Source organism: Saccostrea cucullata, unplaced genomic scaffold, assembly GCF_032062105.1.
Source record: "Saccostrea cucullata isolate Sc308-1 unplaced genomic scaffold, CSIRO_AGI_Scuc_v1 ctg112, whole genome shotgun sequence".
NCBI lineage: Eukaryota > Metazoa > Mollusca > Bivalvia > Ostreida > Ostreidae > Saccostrea > Saccostrea cuccullata.
Window position 1 is genome coordinate 262,814 of NW_026939726.1, and position 20,446 is coordinate 283,259.

The window sequence follows — 20,446 nt, forward strand, 5'->3', positions numbered from 1 at the left end:
AGGGGATAATAAAATCTATCTGAAACTAAAAATATATTTTTCCAATCTCTAGAAATATCCACAGAATTTGATATAACTGATTGCGACAGGAAGAGGAACACAGAAATAAATACTTATATCTACAGAAACTGATTATACCACAAAGAGTAAAGTTGACTACCATCTTCAATCATTTTCTTTGACAGTGTCTTAGGCTTATCTTGCCACTTGTTACCAATCTCTCTTTTCATATCATTTGAACATAAAGCGTACAATCTACACACCTTAAAATGGATTTAATATTTACAGTGAAAATGAATTGGAGTTTTAGGGTACGTAGTGTTAAACCTATGTATACAAATGCATATATAAAAAGTGGTTTAAATGCATTCAATGCCTTGATCTTTCTCTATTTTCACGTCTACTGTTATCATTGAATCATTTACAAGGAAGATAAAAAAAAACAATTCCCATGAATTAGTTTAAGTATTTTATGAATAATAATAATATCACTTTATTCGAATGTTACTAGTTATTGTAATGATGTAAAAACTCAAACATTTATGCAAAGTCGCCTAATGTACCTTGTAATCCTTTGACAATCTTAAACACTTTTTTTAAGGAAACAATTAAATTCGATTTTTTAATTAAAAGAAAAAAGAAAAAAGCCTTTTAAAGATTATCTACTTATTCATTGACATTAACATATTAACAGGTTGGCTTTGTACAAAAATTTTGATTTACGTATTGTTTTTCAAACTTTGTTTGAAAATTAAAGGAACTAATTGCTATAACCCCCAATAAATTGAATGACAATTTTTGCCTTCTTTATCCAATGACATTTTCTTAATTGATTTGTTGACTATTACTACAAAGGTTTAGAATTGAGGGATAAGAACAAGAGGTGACAGCTGTTTTCGATCGATAAAAGTGTATTCGTTTTTATACCAGAATTTTAATGTGTATCATGTGCCTCCATAGCTCAGTGGTTAGAGCACTGGTCTTGTAAACCAGGGGTCGTGAGTTCGATCCTCACTGGGGGCTTTTTTGTATTTAAACTTTTTATAGAAATGTATGTTCTAAACACACACACCCCTCACACACACACACCCTCACGCACCCTCCTTCACACACTCACCATACACAATCACACTTATACCAGTGGCACATAAAATTGGACTATCAGAAGTACTTAGAACTGCTCATTAATACTGTAATTAATTTCTGATTCTATACTTGAAAAAGCTACCACTCTGTACTTTGGTAGCAACTCTTATGGACATTCTGTACTTATATAGAGTCTAGAGTGCTCATAAGAAGAAAGTTTATCAGTTGTACAGAGTTGCTGCCCATAGCACAGAGTGTCTTCCAGAAGTATAAACTAGCTATCAGAGAACAATGGCTACCACAAGTACAGAGTGGCAACGAGAATTTTATAAAGAGTGGCTTTCAGAAGTACATAGTGCCTAATCAAGTACAGTGGCGACAAGAAGTACAGAGTGGAAATAATAAGTACAAATTTGCAACCAGAAATCGAAGTGGCTACCATAGTACAGGGTGGAAACAATATGTTCATAGTGGAAGCAAAAATTATTTGTGGCTACCAGAAGTACAAAGAGGCTACCAGAAGCATATAGTGGCTACCAAGAGTAAAGTGGTTACTAGAACTTCTGAGTTGAAACAATAAGTATGTAATGGAAACAAAAATCCAATATGTGGCTACCAGAAAGAAAAAGTGGCTACCATTCATTTCAATTTAGAAATCTACTCAGCACTCAAGGTCACTGAGGGTTCTTTATCGTGTCAATGCCTACCATGATAAAGGGTCTGCGAATTTAAGGTCTCAGCCGAAAGGCTCACAGCTTTTAATTCAAAGTACCACGGGTTTGTCGATTTATTTTTCAGGGCATGCTCTTGAGTATCGAATAATTTGGGAGATGTTAGCACCATTTGCAAATAGGTGATGATGGAATATTACAAAACATATTAGAAAATTTCAGAACTAAGACTTCATTTTAATAGTACTCTTGTAAATAATCAGCTTGATTTTATAGTCATTGTTTTGATGACCAATCACAAGATAAGAAAAATTCCGGATTCCAACTGTCGATGATTAAAAAAAAGCCTAGTTTGTAAGTATCCTGATGAATGGATGTACAAGGTGTTTAAAGTGGTATCTAGCTGTATTAACCAAAATATTTTCCATTCCTTTATTAATCATTTATCGACTTCAATTTTTGTACATATGAAACATATGGAGATATCGAAGAGTACTCAAGATCAAAAGTCCATAAAACAATATAAAACAAGAGCTGAGAAAACACGGACCTCCAAAACATCAGAAGAGGGATCAGGTGCCATGGAGGAGTGAGTATCCCCTGAAGACCGGTCACACCCGCCGTATGCTCCTTGTCGTGATTGGGAAATAACGGAAAAATCCGTGGTCAATTAAGTTAATAAATAATGGACTAACAATAAGTATGAAAAACATCAGTCAGCATTTGACTCAATGATAAATTGTATTTGCTGACAAAGCCATTGTATCGACAATAGAACTTACGAAATGATGACTTTAAACGAGACTGTTGTTATCCTTGTTTCATCAACTTGTTTACCAATAATTTACCTCGTTTCAGAAATTGTTCATACGTAGAGCATGCTCTTGCGTATCGAATCAACTGGGATATATATCCCCCCTATGCAGATGATGAAGGTATATTGCAGCATAAATAAGGGAAGTTGAGAAAAGAAAAGTTAAAGTCATCATGTTTATCTAGAGCTTGGTTTTTAGATTACCATTAACGTTTTTTTTTTTTCGAGTAAAAATATCCAAATATGAAACAGATGTGTCAGACTTTGTAGTATCTTTTATCTCAAGCTCACCGGGATATGTCGTATCGACATCAGAACGGAAATAACCATTATTAATTGACAATAAGTCGTCCATATATCTAAATATCGAGTTGAAGGCTACAGTAGGTGTTTTCTTTTTCATGTATAAGATTTTGGACAAGTTCTGCTTCAAATGAACACAAAATATGTCTGCAAATAACGGGACGCAATTGGTACCCATGAGAATTCCAACAGATTGTTGGAAGACCTGGTTTCCAAACATAGATATTGTCTATCAGATACTCAAGCATCTTTTTAATGTCCACTTCAGAGTACTTGTGTGTACAATCAGAATGTTTTTAAGAAAATAATTTTACAAATGACCAATGACGAGGAAAGTAAATTTACGAATACCATTTTTATTGAAAAGCAACTATATTATATAAAAAAGCCTGGACTTTAATTTGTCGTGGGGAATGATTGTGTATAAACTATAAAGTTGAAAAGTCGTAAGTTTTTAATTAAATATAAGTTGTTGGTTTTGGTAAAATCTTAATTTTGATTTCAAATTGTCTAAAAGTTCGTTGGAATTTTTAAGTATCCACATCTTATTTACACCACTTCTTGAATATATTGTTGCACGGTACTCTTGAAGCTTTTCCTCCACTTCTGTAAATATCAAAGTGAGTAGTAAAGAAAGAGGCTTGGTTGAACATTTACGGAAACCCGCTATGTATCTTTGTTTGTAAGGATTCTTATGGAGTTTCGGAATCCAATATACTAGTATATATGGTAGTTCAAATTCATTTTGGTTCTTTGGGATATTAAAAATATTCAAAACTGATTTTGAAGAATTTCTTTCTTAGAAAGGGAACTATGAGTATAAGTTCGATTACCACTTGTAGAATCAAATATAATTTCTTCTAAAATACAATTTATATAATGAACTTTACAAATGAGGACAATGTTGTTACTTGCTTTGTCAACAGGCACCAGTACGCACTGATCATGTAATCTATCTAATTCATTTTTCACTTCTGGAATAACCATTTATATCATAACTGCTATATTTCATATGTTGTACTTTAATGTCTATATGACTTCAGTCTATAGTTTTGTATTCTGTAAATTAGCCAGTCAGATGTAGGAAACTTCTCAAGTAAATAAAGTTTATAGAATATCAAAAACATTTATACCATGAAACTGAGGAAATATAAATGATAACAAGAACATCTCAATGCAGAGCATCCCCTCGCAAAAAGCAAGGCAGCATTCGTCATTGTTCCCTATTCAAAAAATATCACTTCCGTTTCGCACAAAGGACAAACTAACCCCAACCCACCCCCTCCACGAACACATCCCCGTCAACTCCTTGCCAGGGGATGATAACATCTACTAGTAGTTAAATCTAAAACTATATCTATGAGTATCTAGGAAACTCCAGAAGAGAAACACAGAACTGAATTCTAAATATGATATAATCAATTTTATACTGAGCACAGAGTTCTGAATTCTTTTTTCTGTGACTGTTTCTTAGACTTTGATTGCCACTTGTTACCAGTCTGTCTCAATTGGATTGTATCATTAAATCACTAAGTTTTAAAGCGTGTAATCTTAGAATGAATTCAAAAATTTACAATGAAAACAAAATTGTGGAACCTGGTGTTAAACCTATGTATAATATTTTAAATGCATTAAATGCCTTGATCTTTTCTTTATTTTCACGTCTACTGTTATCATTGAAACATTTACAAGGAAGATAAAAAAACAACTTTTCGATTTTATTTTTCCAACACAAATTCATCTGCCACTAATCTCATGAATTATTTAAATTATTTTACGAATAATAATGAATCTTTATTTAAATGTTACTAGTAATTGTAATGGTGTAAAAAAATAAAAAATTTATATGTAAAAGTCATCCGATGTATCAATATACCTTGTAATCCTATATTAATTTGAAACATATTTTTTTTTAAATTAGCAACTAAGTTTTTAAAAAGCCCTTAAAGGATTTTAAAGTTCGTATTGATTGGTACTCAGTAATTAACATATTAATAGATTGGCTTTGTACAAATCTTTTGATTCAAATATTGCATTTTAACCTTCGTTTAAAAATTAAAGGGGCTAATTGCTAACCTTCATTGAAATTGAATGACAGTTGTAGCCTTTTTTATCCAATGACATGTCCCTCATTCAATTGATTTGTTGACCTTTTTTAGAACTGAGGGATAAGAATTATAAGTGACAGCTGTTTGCTGATCGATATAAGCGTATTCATTTTCTTATCAAACTTGAAATGTATATTATGTGCCTCCATAGCTCAGTGGTTAGAGCACTGGTCTTGTAAACCAGGGGTCGTGAGTTCGATCCTCACTGGGGGCTTTTTGACTGAAACTTTTTTATGGACGTAAATATCGTATATTCACGCTTACACCCTCTCACGCCCTCACATACCCTATCCCATTTACTCTCCCTCATACTCTCACATATCCTATCCCATTTACTCTCTCACACACAGGCTCGAATCCAACTGTGGGATGTGGAGTCCTTAGGATGAGACCATATAAACCGCAGTAGGTGCTGGTACGAAAAAGATCCCTCGATCACTGCTCAATGTCCCTGAGTGCTGAGTATAGGACAATATTTGTAGCTCTCCATCGGCAAGTGGTGGCGTCTCCAAATGACTGAAAAATTCTCGAGAGGGACGTTAAATAACAAACAACAAATCAATCAATAACTCTCACATATTCTATCCCATTTACTCACTCTGACACTCTCAGATATCATATGGTAGTTACTCACTCGTAAACACTCACCACACCCAATCACACTTTCACCAATAATGGCACCCTATCAGGAGTACAGATTATCTCTCAGGCCTGTTTATAAATATTGTAATAATTTTCAATAGCTACCAACCTGTACCTCTGATAGCAACACTTATGACCTTTCTGTACTTGTGTCTAGAGTGGTCACAAGAAGTAGCTATAGAGATTTTGTTTAAAAAGTAGAGAGTGACCACCCAAACCAATGAACACATTGCCTTTCCAGAAGTACAACTACTTCACTTATAATAGGGTAGTTAACAGATGTACAGAGTGGCTACCAGAAGTATAGAGTGGCTACCAGAAGTACAGAGTGGCTGCCAGAAGTATAGAGTGGCCACAAGTAGTACAAAATGGTTTAAAAAGTACAGAGTAGCTACCAGTACTACAGAGTGCAGTCCAGTAGTACAGATCGGCAACCAAAAGTACAGAGTGGCAACCAAAAGTGCTGAGTGGCGATCAGAAGTACAGGGTGGAAACTAGAAGAATGGAATAGCTACAAGAAGTATGGAGTGGCTACCAGAGGTATAGAGTGGTTACCATTCATTTTAACCAAAAACTAACGCAAGGCCACTGAGGGTTCTTTATCGTGTCAATCCATACCATATTAAGGGGAATCGGGTGTTAATGTCTTATCCGAAAGACTCACAACTTTCACTTCAAAGTGCCTCGGACCTGGCGATTAATCATTTACTACCTACAGGTATTTTGTTTCTATCGACTTAGGCCAGACTCTACAGAAGTTCGAACCAACAACCTTCCAATCATGGAAAGAGCGTTCTACCGACTGAGTTATCGTGACGGTTACAACTAATTGATTGTATGTTGTTTCACGTCCCTCTTGAGAATTTTTCACTTCCTAAATATGGAGACGCCACCACTTGCCGGTTAAGAGCTACAAATGTTGTCCTATACTCGGCACTCAGAGCCATTGGTGATCGAAGGATCTTTTTCGTCCCAGTACCTACTGCGACGCGGGACCTCGGTTTACACGGTCTTTACCAAAGGACCGCTCTCCACGTCCCACAGTGGGATTCGAACCCGCGACGTAACCTTGGATCAGTTCGCGACTCTAGAGCAGACGCTCTAACCACTGCGCCACGCGGGCGACCAGTTACAATTGAAATTCATAGCAAAGGGATGCTGGAGTTGAGAACATTTACAATGTATGTAGTATTTGGATACCAGGTCTTCCTACAATTTGTTAGAATTCCGATGGAAAATTATTGTGCTAGCTCCTTCATCAGCTGACCTGTTTCTATTTTCTTATGAAGCAGGATTTTTTTCAAAAACTTCTACATGAGATGAAGAAAACACTTGCTGTGGCCTTAAACTTGACATTTACATATACTGATTATCAAATTAAAGTTAATTACTTCCATTCATATGTTGACTCTATATATTCCAGTGAACTTGAAATTAAAGACACCACGGAGTCTACCACATCTGTTTCATATATTTGGATGTTCTAACGACTATAATAGACGATAAGAGCTATCTAACAACTATGACAAAGAAGGTGATTTTCTACTTCTCCGTCGTCAAACGTCCTTATTTATATAGTGATAATATCCCCCAATCACCTGCATATGGTGTTTACATCTCCAAACTTATTCTATTTTCAAAAGCATATACTTCGAGTTTTATCAGTTTTGAAACCAAAGCGGGCAATTGAAAGATAAGTGTCAGGAATTCAACTATTTCATTTCAAATATCGAAAATTTTATTGTTGTTAAATGACCTTGTTAGCAAAACGTATTTTTGCTGGCTTATTAGGTCTATGTAAGTAAGTAAGTAATTTATTTATTTATAGTGACATGTGTACAATTAAATTCTTTTGTTTACAGACTGTATAAAATAACAATCAACACCCGGCCCATCGGGCCTATATGCCACTTTAAACACAAAATTGAAATACAATATATAATGAAAATAAGGAGCACAACGTTAAGAGAATAACAAAAAAGTGCATGAAAAATAAACAATTGTATAATTGTGATAAGTATATATCTATACATTTTGTATGGTAAGATTGGTAGTGTCTGTTATAAGGATTATTGGTAGATGAAGATGAAATTGAAATACATTATTATTTTCTGAACATGAAGGACTGTCTTCGCATAAATAAAAAAATACAAATACTTTGCAACCTGTCTAGGATAATTTGAAATAAGTACACATAGTAAATCCATATCTGACCACCCCATTTGATTAATGCCAGTGTTTTCAAAAAGTTTTGATCGATATTCAGAGTATAAAGGACAATGCAGTAAAAAATGAATTTCGTCTTCTACATTATCTATGTTTTTATACTGAATTTGCGTATACCTTATCAACACATGGGGCTCACGGCGGATGTGACCATAAAAAGAGGATGCTTTACTCCTCCTGTGTACCTGATCCCATCTCTAGAATTTCCAGAGGACCGTTTTATGCCCTGTTTACTGTTTGGTATTGTTTATAGATATTTTTAGATCACTGTTCGTTATCTTCACTCTTTCATGTGGATACTTTAAAACTCCAAAGAAGTTTTGGAAAATTTGAAATCACATTTTCCCCCAAAATCCGTAGCATTAAAATGTATGACTTTTATACACTTTATACAAACATTTCCAACATGAAATTATTGAATTTCATGAATTTTGACATCGTAAGCAGCTGCATTTTTATTAGAAATAGAAGTATTAAATTTTACGACCTTGTAATTGGACATCTGTAAAATTCTTTTTTGTCAACATTAATTCTTATTACACACACAAGACTCTGAAGTTGATATCAAAAAGATGCTTGAGTTTCTGCATGATTGACAATATGTAGTGTTTAGAGATCAGGTCTTCCAACAACCTGTCGTAATTCCACGGGTATCAATTACGCCAAGTCATTAGGAAGATACTGAATTTTGTATCCAGTAAAGCAGAATTTATTCAAAACCTTATTCATGAGAAGAAGAAAATACTTGCCTTAGCCTTCAATTAACTCGACATTAAGTTATATAGACGACGTACTAAAAATTAACATGGAATACTTCCATTCATATGTCGACTCGGTCTACAATATAAATATAATACACGATTTCTATCTGATTAACTACTACTTTATGTAAATAAACAGTAAGTTCTTATCACATTCGAAACAAATTTCAAACTTAGTCTACTTGAGAAGGTCAAGGAAAGTCCATATTTGGATTCCTCGACACCAGAATACAGTCTCGGGTCCTGTGTTATACGAATACTGCAACTTAAAGATTTTTCCGAACTAAAACTCCAATATGCCAACAAAGGATTTAACGGGGTTAGTATTAAGTAATTTTCTAAATCACAAAAGGGTTTAGTCTTGATCAAATGTTAAAACTCCTCAGAAACGCACTCATTTACACCATCAGAGGAAATGCATTGGCAAACGTTTATAACACTTGTCTTCTGTAATAATTCATCTACACAGCCATATTATGGTATGCAAGGCTTTGTTTTCTTTTATCTCCATAAACAGCGTCAAAACCTGCCCGCCGAGTGGAAAAGTCGAATTCAACCATGAAACAGTATGTGCTAACCTCGGACAACTTCTGGAAAGATTAGAGCTACTGACAAACACGTTGATGAAACAAGAATATCAACAGAATACATAATGTAAGGTCATTAATAGTTCTTCATCAATATTTGAACATGTGTACAAATAGACTTTACTGTGATTCAATGATCATAATTATATATGTTCATGCGTGGATCTAGAGGGTGCAGCAGCGGATTCTGGGGTTTTGGGAACCCCACCCACCCCCCCGCTCATTGATTTTTTATTTTTTTTTTTTTTACAAGTGTCATTTCATCATTTTGTTGCATTGATAAGACTCTAATAAACATGAACCCTTTGTTTTTACAACTGTGAAATATACAACTACGTAACAGGAAATCACTTTCCGCTTGAACGCACACAATACACAGGTGATCAACAGAGAGATTGCCTCAGAGATCGGGTAGTCCGTGCAACTGGTGAAGTCACACGGTCACAGTACAATATGTAGTCAGGTACCAGCAACAGAAAACTGCAGAGTTACGGTGCTGCTCAGTAATATTCTTTAAAATTTGCTGATAAAATGCATGTTTTTTAAACTATTAATAAACTACATTTGTATTATTTAGTTGTTTTTTTTTTTACCGTTTTAAAAATTAAAATTAATATATTTTTTAACAAAACCAGGTTGGCTTAAGAAACCCCTCTATAGTTTTGACAGATTCTCCAGTTTATGTAATTTTTTCTTCAGTTTGAAATTTCATTAATTGAACATGTGTCTTTATATTCCAAATCATATTAACAGTATATACTCAAGTAAGTTGAAAAGCACTAGTAAGGGATTCTGAAAATAATTCAATTTTTAATTTTTTTAGTGTTGTACGTAAAAAACATTAGTTGTACGTATCTTGGAAGTCAGCTTGCCATGGGACTAAATTAATTGTAGGTGCATTTGGAGTAAAGACAACTTGAAGTCAACTGCTTGCATTCCTAAAATTGGCAGATTTAACAATTTTTTAAAGCAAAATCTAAAGTCTTGTGTTAAAGTTTAATCAAATTGAAAACATTTTATTAAAGAATTGTGATGATCAGTCTTTAAAAAAGCTACAAAAAGTACCCCCAAAATGCTGGAAAATGCACCATTTAGAACCATTTAAAACAAAATTTTCTCGGGGGAGGTCCCCCGAACCCCCACATATGGGAGGGGGACACCCCCTCCCATGCCCTCCCCCTTCGGCCCTTTGGGCCTCAACCCCCCCCCCCATATGAACTTCTGGATCCGACACTGGGGTGGGGGATTTTGCATCTAGTTTTTAAATCTATATATACTAAACCACGTAAAATTGCCCCTTCGACCCCCTATAAAAAGCTGACCCTTCCTCCAATACGCGAATATATGCTAAGTGGCTATAAAAAGTACTAAGTTTCTAGGAATGAAGCTTTAATTTAAGTCAATGATTACCCCTATCCCCCACCCCACCTGAAAGAGGTTTTTCAAGTTTGGGAAAGGAGTCTTTTTGCTTGTCAAGAAATTTCTGGGCTGGGGATTTTTTTTTTGACTAGGGTGGACCCCACCCCACCACAACACTGGAAAAATTCCTGGATCCGCGCCTGATTTATACATGATCCAACCTCTTTCCAGCGGCCTGGGGTTTTTTTTTTTTTGGGGGGGGGGGGTATAATTTAAACTTTTTCATTCATAAGGATCAACCATTTTTCCAGCACATACAGCAGAAAATGCACTAATTAAAATACTAGTAGTAACCTGTGTGTAAAATGTTTACCGATAATTTATTGATTCATCTTTTATCTTCTAAATATGAAAGAATCTGCGTTTTACAAAATTCCGGAAAACGGTTATTGTAATGTTTAGTATCAGTCAAGCTGTTTCCGGTGTTGATCTTTTATTTCAATCTTTCAATCGTTGTAAACAACGATGTCGACATTCGATACAGATTTATCTGCGATGATTTGTAGCCCAGATTGTTCACCATTTATTATTTACAACATGATTAATCACTGGGAATCAAGGAAATGGAGTATGGAGCTTTTATCTCAACAAATCACACAAAAGTTATCCTGCAAGCTTTCTCCAAGGGATAGCCAAAGTAAGACGATCTAGTTTAATTATATGATTTCCATTCTTTTATTTTTACCGATGAGCATCTTCGGATAAGAAGTTTTTTTTATTGGGGGGGGGTGCTGCCTGTGAACCCCAACTGTCTGAAATTAACCGTTATCCTCGAAATGGGTACTGATAATGATTGTGGCTTTGTATACATGTACCTTGTACATGTTGTATATGCAACTTGGTTTTGATGTGGAAATAGTTAAAGAATACTGTATACAGTCGTTTGGCCAGTTCTGGATTTTGGCCAGTTCCGAATAATTATAGACTTAAGAGCAGATGATTAATACATTCAAAGGTGTAAAAATAAATTGATACCTATAGTAAGAAGGCTTATTTATTAGTGTTTGAATTATGCCAAGTTTTGACTTTTTGCTGCCAGTTGGGTTTCGTTATCATACTTGAATCACCGCGACGCGTAAGTCTGCAGAAAGACCTCTGTAGAGACACCAATTTTTCACACAAAACAACATTCTAGGTATCAAAAGTAAGTTTGATATGTACTCTAACAAATACTAAAAGCTTGTTTAAAATAAATATTTAGAACACTGGAAGATATTGGAACATTTTCGTGTAATCATTTTACTAGTTCCGGATACCCATTTTAAACACTATCATAAATTCATTCTTTGTTGTTTTCTTCATTGAAATCGTGACTTATTATACCCCCGCTTGACAAGCAGTGGGATTGGGTATTATACCGTAAATCTGGAAATTTTTGCTGTAGATAAATTTTTAGCAAATTTGCGAGTTCATTGCATTCGCAAAAATATTTTTCTTAAAAATAAATTACCAATAAGAAAATGTAAACAAAGCAGTGGTAATTCGCAAAATTTTGAAACGTAAAAATTAATCAACACCATTTTGACCCGAATTCGCAAAATAAAATCGACGTAAAAATTTCCAGATTTACGGTAGTGATGCTATTTTTGCCCATCCATCCGTCTGTATGTCCGTCCGTCTGTCTGTGCGTCCGTCCGTGATACGCTTTAGGGTACCCATTTCTTATCCACAACTCCTCTTCTACCACTGAATGAAATTTAATGAGGCTTCACAGAATTTTAATGAAATTTGCACAGAATCTTTGTTAAAAAGTGCCAAAAGACACCTTCTGTTTTTATTTTTTGATATGGCACATAATTTGGGTTCCCTTAGCATACCATGGATACTGCCATTCTTTCTAATTAATATTGAAGGGTATATCTATCTCTTATCCGCAATTCCTCCATTCCACTTAATAAAATTTAATGATACTATAATGGATTCTTTATTACATATTGTGCCATTGTACATGTGACCTCTTATTTTGACTTTTTGATCTGACACTTATTTCGAGTCAGCCAAAGAATCATATAGGAGGCGTGAGGTACATGTATCATTAAGCGAGTTCAGTGTTCACAGTACCCCTAGTTTTCTTTATCCTTTGGAAATACAAATAACTTATTGATAAGCAATTAATTTAACCATTCTTAGGCATTCCAAAGGATAATGTGTGGGAAGTATATTTGTTAATTTAGGGTTAAATTGAATGGATACCGCTGGGTTATTCGGAACTCGTCGGCTTATTCATAACTGGTAAAAAAGACACCTATGTTAACTTGCGAAAAATTTTTTTGGAGGGGAAGGCTGAACTTTTATTAAAAAATATTTAATTCAACAACTCACTGAACTACCTTGACAAAAAACTTAAATTTTGAAATAATGCCTCGTATATTGATAGCACCGCCGATTCCGTTTCTTATTCGGAACTGGTCAAATAACTGTATAAGTGTACTTTAAGCAGACTTCATATTTTAGCGGCTTTGGCACAGATAACAAAGCCTTAATTCATGAATATCATAAATAGATCATAACTGAATGGGATGCATAGCATGAAAATCTGTAAAGCTAATTTTTAGTTACACTAACTATTCCATGTTAAGTAATTGTATTAAATTTTGAATGTTGATTTATATGCAGTTATGCACACATTCAGCAACCTACAGATGTGCAGCTAGGTTAATTCCCTCAGGGATCTACACCTGCTTCAATGAATCTTCACCCCTTGCCAAATATATCAGTGGAAAAAACCAACTGATTGAATACCTCGGCTTTAAAATTCTTATTTACCATAGAGGTGCTCACCACAACTAGCTACACTAGCCATTCACTTAATAATAAAGCCAATATAATCATGACAGAAACTGGAAGGTATGATCTTTTCATACAGTACATTTCAGATTTATGGGAGACGCAGTGTATTCACAAGGATGTCACAATGAAAGAATTTTATTCATGGATGCAGTCAAATGATGATAAATCAAATCCACTTTGTAAATATCCATCAGAGGCATTCTCTGGTTACATAGACTATAAATATATGAAAGACATTTCACCCAAAGAACATCTTAAGGTTAGAAAATATCTTTTTCACTGTGGTGTTTTATATGTGCATGGCTTCCCAATCAAACCAGTAAAAATGGTAAAAAAGGTTAAATCACATTACCAGTGAATATTTTTCAGGCAGTGGACTGGGGGATGTTTGGATTTCCAGGGCGGGATGGAACAGAAAGCACCATCTGGATTGGAACAGAAGGATGTTATACTAACTGTCACTACGACACATATGGATTTAATCTAGTAGCTCAAATTCAGGGAAGGTAGGTAGGATAATGATAAAATGCTATGCATTTCAATCAGTGGTATTTTCACAACTCTATATGCTATGGTATATTTTGTATAAGGAAGCGCTGGATTTTGTTTCCCCCTTGGGAGAGTTTCTATCTTTATCCCACAAGAATTCCTTATGAGGAGTCAAGTGTATTTAGTGAAGTGAATGTAAAAAATCCAGATTATCAACACCATCCAGAATTTAAGGTACTGCACATAAAATTTGTATTACTTTAACAATGTTAAAAAAATCAACAACTTAAACTGTTAAAAGAAGTTCAGATTTGATAAATTTTTGACAATTATTATAGACATAGAGAGTTCATGGGCCTTGATATGAATATGATATTCACTAAAGCAATATAAAACTTACACCTTTCAATTTATTTCACAAGCAAGCCTCCAAATTTGACCATATCAAAATAAATAATCCAGCATACAGTGTTTTTCTCTAAGAACAGGGTATCTGCCAATTGACTACATTATTCATAAAAATTCCACTTAGAAATTCAAAAATTATTTAAAAAAAAAATAATTGTTAAAAAGTCCACAAAAATTTGTTCATAAACCTCTGGCCTGATACAATTGATCTCTCACCCTCTACTTTGAAAAAAAGGGAAAACACACAGTACACAGAAATGTTTTAAAGTTTAATGCAGTAGAGTGGGGGAGGGGAGTGCAGAACAACTCAAAAACTCTGAAATATACAGTTGAACTTTGGTAACACAAACACTAATGATATCTTGAATACCATGCATATTTAAATATATATATGTCCAAGTGATTTGGAAGTAAATAAACGTACATGTTGATTTATGGTTCATGTAAACAGAACATAACATTTATTTCATTATGTTATTATGTTGTACGTTTTATAGAAAGCCTGTCCCTACATTGTGACACTAGAGCCAGGACAGGTCCTGTATGTTCCTCGTCATTGGTGGCACTACGTAGAGAGTCTAGAGGATTCAATCAGCGTCAACACCTGGATTGATACAGTAAGGCTAGCACTTCTTACATTCTGATACATGATTTCAAAGATTAAAACTGCTATGTTTCTTCTACAGTGGACTTTCACAGATACTCTTCTCTAAACAGTGCAGAAATATTGAAACTTGAGATGATAGCAATTTAGAAGTTGTAGAATCTTTTTGGAAGCTTTCATATTGAGAAAAACAAAAGGATGTTTAATATTTAAACTCAACAACAATATCCAAATTTTTTTGAGGGCCTCATATATCATTAAAACATTCTGTACTGCATGTTTTTAGGGTAAGGGTTAATGAAATTGACAGCCCTATAGAAAATCTCTATTGACCGACATCTATATTTTATCTCATGTCTCTAATGATAACATCTTGTAGCATTACATGTACCAAGTTAATCATCAATCATCAACACAGAAAATACGATGTTTTTATAGTAGTTACTGGTATGTGTGCAAAACTGATTCACCTTACCTAAATCATATATCACTTTCTCTTGCTATGAATAAGATAAACTATAGTATACAAATTGTTTTTGCAGGAAGAAGACTTAGAAAGCCGTATATCAGAGGCCATTACAAGGTGCTTGTTCTCTACACTTCTAGAGGCTAGGGACCAGTTAAAGGAAGATCAGAAAGAGGACCAGCCAAAGAATGATCAGAAAGAGGATGACTGGATAAACCCTGGTGAAGTGAGTCAATCAATGTAAATTTTGATACAGTTTTTATCATTTACAAGTGCAATGTGAAATATGTCCTTTGTATGATCTTTGTTTTGTAGGAAATGCTGTCACTTGATACAAATATCCAGCTTTTACAGTTAGCACTGACAATGAAATGTGGTACTGATGAGGAAAAAGTTAAAAATACTCGGAGCATGTTGTGTGATGCTCTCAGGGACATTCCTGTTAGAGGCAGTGACAGGTGTTACAGAAAGAAGAGAAAATTAAGTGAAAATTTGGAAACCTGTGATAAAGGAGGAGCAACTAAAAATCTTAAATATGAAAAAGAAGAAAATTGCAAGCTTGATAAGGGAGATAACTTAAATGCGGATTTAAATGAAGAATTGTGTTCACAAGATTTACAAACTACTGGTGGGCAAGATTTTCCTTATATTATCATTCTTGAGAGTAAAAACAAAGGAGATGACAACAAGGAAACTGAAGAATCTCAAAATGCAAAGACAAACTTAAAATCTAAAACTCCTGGAAACATGTGTAAGCCATTTTCTGAAAGATGTAAAAATGAAACCTCTTCTAAAGTGTTTGAAAAACTGGTAAAAAGTGTGCTGCATCCACAGGTTATACAAACAATATTAACACAGCTTAATCAATAATAATCAACTTTAACATTCAATTACTTTGTAAAAATTAAAGCTATTTTGTTGAAAAACCTTGTATTTATCTCTTTTTTTCAAGATATTGTGCCCATGTGGCACAGTGGTTAGAGTGTTTGCTGTAGAGTAGTGGGTGTAAGGAATTGATCCTTACAACAGGGAATTTGAATCCCACTGCAGGATGCATCCTTCATATGAAACCATATAAACCAATGTCCGTTGTTGCAGTAGGTGCTGGCACAAAAAAAAAACCTCATTGCTCAATGACCCCGAGTGCTGAGTAGAGGTCTAAAATTTGCAGCCCTCCATCAGCAAGTAGTGGCATCTTTATATGAGCAAAAAATTCTTGAAAGGGATGTTAAACAAGCAAACTACAGCTAGATATTGTCCTATAAATCTGCATTAGTACTATTACAGTGCAGCATTCATTTCAATAAGGTTATGTTTTTGGAGATTTGTTTTAAGTCCAACTTAGCCAAACTTGCAAGGATGACGTACTAAGAATTGAATGTAATCAGATGCTGCATGACGTTTGCATCTTTTATTTAGAAATGTAACTGTTTAATCAATACAAATATTATAGAGCAAGACTTCTTTCAAATAGATGTAGCCCTCTGATAAAAACTTGCTGGACCTGTCTCAAATTTTTCAGCCCAAGTCAGCAATCAAACAAACATTATTTTAAAGTTGGATTGAAGAATACCAGTAAAACCTTGTTTTCTGGAACTCAATTTATCGTGGAAAAACAAAGAGATATATCTGAGTATTTTACATTTCAAGGTTAAACTACTAAGCTACAACTTTGTTATGGAGAATCATCAGATGCTCATGCTTCATATAGATAGTTTATGACCTAAGGATGTATCATGACCTTGACACAAAGTCATACCAGCAAGTTCAATGTCACTGGTATTTAAAGTGTAAAATTCATAACGGGTCTAGAATTTTCTAATGGAGAAACAATGCATGTACATATTTATACCCCATTCGAAGAAGGAAGGGCATATTGCTTTGCTGCTGTCTGTCAAATCACCAACAGTTTCCATTTATTTTCTTTTCAGAGATTGCACATACTGAAATGAAATTTGGTATAAAGATTTATCATGAGAATATCTAGGCCATGTTTTGTATTGGGTACATGTAACGGACCTGAGCTGTATGGATCTCACGCACAGATACTCCTTAGAAGCCTACACGGGAATAACCCATGTAGTACTGTGATTATTTCCGAGAATAACCCGCAAATAAAGATCTCCTATAATAACACAAGAATAACCTGTGTTTGGACTCGTAAATAACTACGGGGAAGTTAAATGATAAGCCTTATTTAAAGTTTACAAATTTATTCAATAAATAAAAGTCACAATATGTATTAATTAATATTCAATTACAATAAAATTCAATGGAAGTCGGGAATCACCCAAATTCACAATGAATTACTACACTAACACAACCTTCGTATTACGTTAATACGATAAAAAGGGGGGGGGGGGGGCGCACTAAACGAGAATGACCCGAATAGTGAGTAATAAATACTATAGAAATACCTTAGAATAACCAAAGTATTTCTGAAAGAATCTACACAATCTATAAAAGCTATTTAAAGCAAGAAATTTATCTCTATAATTTCTATATCGAATCCTAGCCTTAATTCCTGCTTGAATATTCCAATAAACGCAACTAGATTATCACTTTAAATTGATTGAATTCCTAAAATCTATCAAAGATAAACAATTATTTACACGGAAAGACTTCAAGAGTCACTTTCAGTCAAACCGTAACAAAATTATTTAATCGTTTAATATCGAGATTAACCCAATATAAACGTCCTACGATAAATACTAGTAATTAATAGTGAAACGAGATTAACCCGTATTCACTATTAGAAAAATTGATGAATTAATTAAAAAATACTAAATTCCTACAGAAAAATGCTAAGAATCAAATAAACAACCGCTAACCTCAAAATCTAAATGCCGAGTCCACCGGCAGTCCTTATCCTCTGCTTATATAGCTCTGGAGAGTCCCCCCGGAGCATATATGGCAAGAAATTGGTACTGCGTTTTTAGGTGATACTTTTGTACCCTAGGGTACACCTCTATTTATCCTTTACCAATATGGTTACAATTAGGGTACAGTACAAAACCATTGGAAAATGAAAGTAGAAAATTTCTGAAGGACTGTCAATGTACCAGGGTTACAATGGGTACAGTGGTTACTTATTAACATGATTAACAGTAATACACCTTTTCTACTTTTATCCTAAAACTATTTGATTTTTGAATTTAAATAGGGTACAGAGGGAACTATGCCTACAAAATCACAACAATATTGACATTTTCATAACTTAAAATGTTTAATTCATATTAGCATGATCATGACCTATGGCTTCAAAGGTCTACATAAAAAAAACACCCACACTCATGTAAGTATTTAAGAGGGTAAAAGTCAGCTTCTTACCTTTAATTATGATTATAATAGTCCTGATCCTTGAAGTTAATTAGCTACACTGATAATTATATTCCAGACTTGAGCATTGCATATGCCACACCTGATACTGTATACCTATCGCAAATGATTTACCTGTACCCCCACTCTGTCTGACAAACACAAACTCTACTAACAGCACCTGATGGTGTGTATTATACACAAACTGATCAAATTATTGTGATCATGTCGGATTGGGTGATCATTTACTTCCATTTCAGGCCAGACTAATCTAATTTACCCTATACACTGTATTTATCTTATCCAATTCAATTTTGGTTAGTAAATTTAAGTAATATAGTAATTTCTAAACAAGTTATTCTAAACTTTATTAATATATTTGTAAATAGTACTAGTACTTTGAACAGATCATTTAATACCTTTTTTAACAAAAGTATATAGGTCCCTGCTATCATATGGGCTGGTAGATTTGAGATTTTTACCAGCACAGAGATTTTTTTTATTTAAGCCCCTCCCATCACCATGAATATAATATTTGTCACTTGTTCTGATAAAAATCTGCATTGCAAATCTCAGATGCTTAAAAATTTGTATTAAGAATTTTTATCCAATTAATCATATTATTTCCAAAACTAACATAGTTCAATACTTTATAAATAAAAGACCATGAACAATGAAATTGAATCAAAAGCTTTTTCAAAATTGATTAAAACCAACAATCCTGGTATATTTTTAGCTTCTGTGTATGCCATTAAATCATAAATAAATCTGGTGTTTTCACCAAGATATCTTCCTTTTAGGAATTCAGTTTATACTTTAAACATATTTTATTGAGTATAATTCAATCAGGATTGGGCAACAGGCAATGCCTATGTAAACCCTCTCCTTTTATAATTGGTCAAGATACAAATTAGTAGTAAATAATACATGAACATGATAATCAATAAAATTATAATGAAAAATAAAGATTCACAATCAAGTATTATTATCAATATTATATCTAAAAAAAAATGACAACCCCCTAACTGTATGCATATTATTTACATACTGTTCCAGCTTAAAAATAATACAAATATTTGAAAAAAAAATTATGCATTTAATAGAATATTTAATATAACAGTGTCCCTAATTTAGTCTTTTAGAAGATTTAATAAATTCTTGAACATATGAAAATATTTTACAATTTGTTTGATAAGAGTATTGAGATTTTCCTCTTAGTAGAGCGTCGAGTTCAAAAACAACATCAATATCATTTAACTTTTTTACCAATATGTTTCTTTCAACATTATACGATGGGCAGTTGATAAAATAATGTTCAGTATGAAATCCACACTTTTGACATGATTGAATATCTGATAAAAAATGATTTTTTAAATGAGCATTAAGATTACTAGCATTGTTTCGCAACTGACAATGCAAGATATAAGGAATTCAGTTTGAGTGTCTGAAATCAAAAGATCCAGAGTATATTTTATTCTGTAATTTAGTAGAGTTATGGTCTCCAATTTTTCAAAAATTGTCTTGGTTTATTCCCATTGGGTATACATGAAATTATCCCTAGTCTTTGTGAAATAGGAATTTCTTTTTTTTTGACAATATACAATTTATAGCTCGCAAATGTACGTAGACTTTAAGATCACTCCAGAAAAAAAAAAAAAAAAATTCAGTTGTGAAACCGTCACTTCCAGGAGATTTATCATTCTTCATATTTTTTAAAACTTGTAAAGCTTAATTTTCTACAATATCTTTTTCTT

The 20,446-nt window shown here is 33.7% G+C and overlaps 1 protein-coding gene and 2 non-coding genes across 5 annotated transcripts; all 3 read left to right on the top strand.

Annotated features, from left to right (window-relative positions):
• Nucleotides 1–950: 950 nt before the first annotated feature.
• Trnat-ugu (transfer RNA threonine (anticodon UGU)) lies at nt 951–1,023 on the top strand. The gene has a single exon. It is a non-coding gene; the product is annotated as a tRNA-Thr (tRNA).
• Nucleotides 1,024–5,123: 4,100 nt separating this feature from the next.
• Trnat-ugu (transfer RNA threonine (anticodon UGU)) lies at nt 5,124–5,196 on the top strand. Its single transcript has one exon. It is a non-coding gene; the product is annotated as a tRNA-Thr (tRNA).
• Nucleotides 5,197–11,084: 5,888 nt separating this feature from the next.
• Nucleotides 11,085–16,293, top strand: LOC134253804 (HSPB1-associated protein 1 homolog). 3 transcript variants are annotated; one of them, XM_062736395.1, is made up of 7 exons: nt 11,085–11,254; nt 13,494–13,666; nt 13,777–13,913; nt 13,998–14,130; nt 14,802–14,921; nt 15,451–15,600; nt 15,690–16,293. In XM_062736395.1, the coding sequence occupies exons 1-7, from the start codon at nt 11,113–11,115 to the stop codon at nt 16,242–16,244; spliced, it is 1,410 nt and encodes a 469-aa protein (XP_062592379.1). In that variant the 5' UTR covers nt 11,085–11,112; the 3' UTR covers nt 16,245–16,293. The 3 variants fall into 3 exon arrangements, with proteins under 3 accessions (XP_062592379.1, XP_062592381.1, XP_062592380.1); XM_062736397.1 differs by having other exon boundaries at nt 11,118–11,185; nt 13,484–13,666; nt 15,690–16,290; XM_062736396.1 differs by having other exon boundaries at nt 11,125–11,254; nt 13,484–13,666; nt 15,690–16,290.
• The last annotated feature ends 4,153 nt before the right edge of the window (nt 16,294–20,446 follow it).

Excerpts from the sequence above, each read along its gene's own strand:
- LOC134253804 (XM_062736395.1), top strand. The coding sequence starts at position 11,113 with ATGATTTGTAGCCCAGATTGTTCACCATTTATTATTTACAACATGATT. Across the intron at positions 13,667-13,776 it reads CACCCAAAGAACATCTTAAG|GCAGTGGACTGGGGGATGTT; the intron begins GTTAGAAAATAT and ends AATATTTTTCAG. Across the intron at positions 14,131-14,801 it reads AACACCATCCAGAATTTAAG|AAAGCCTGTCCCTACATTGT; the intron begins GTACTGCACATA and ends TACGTTTTATAG.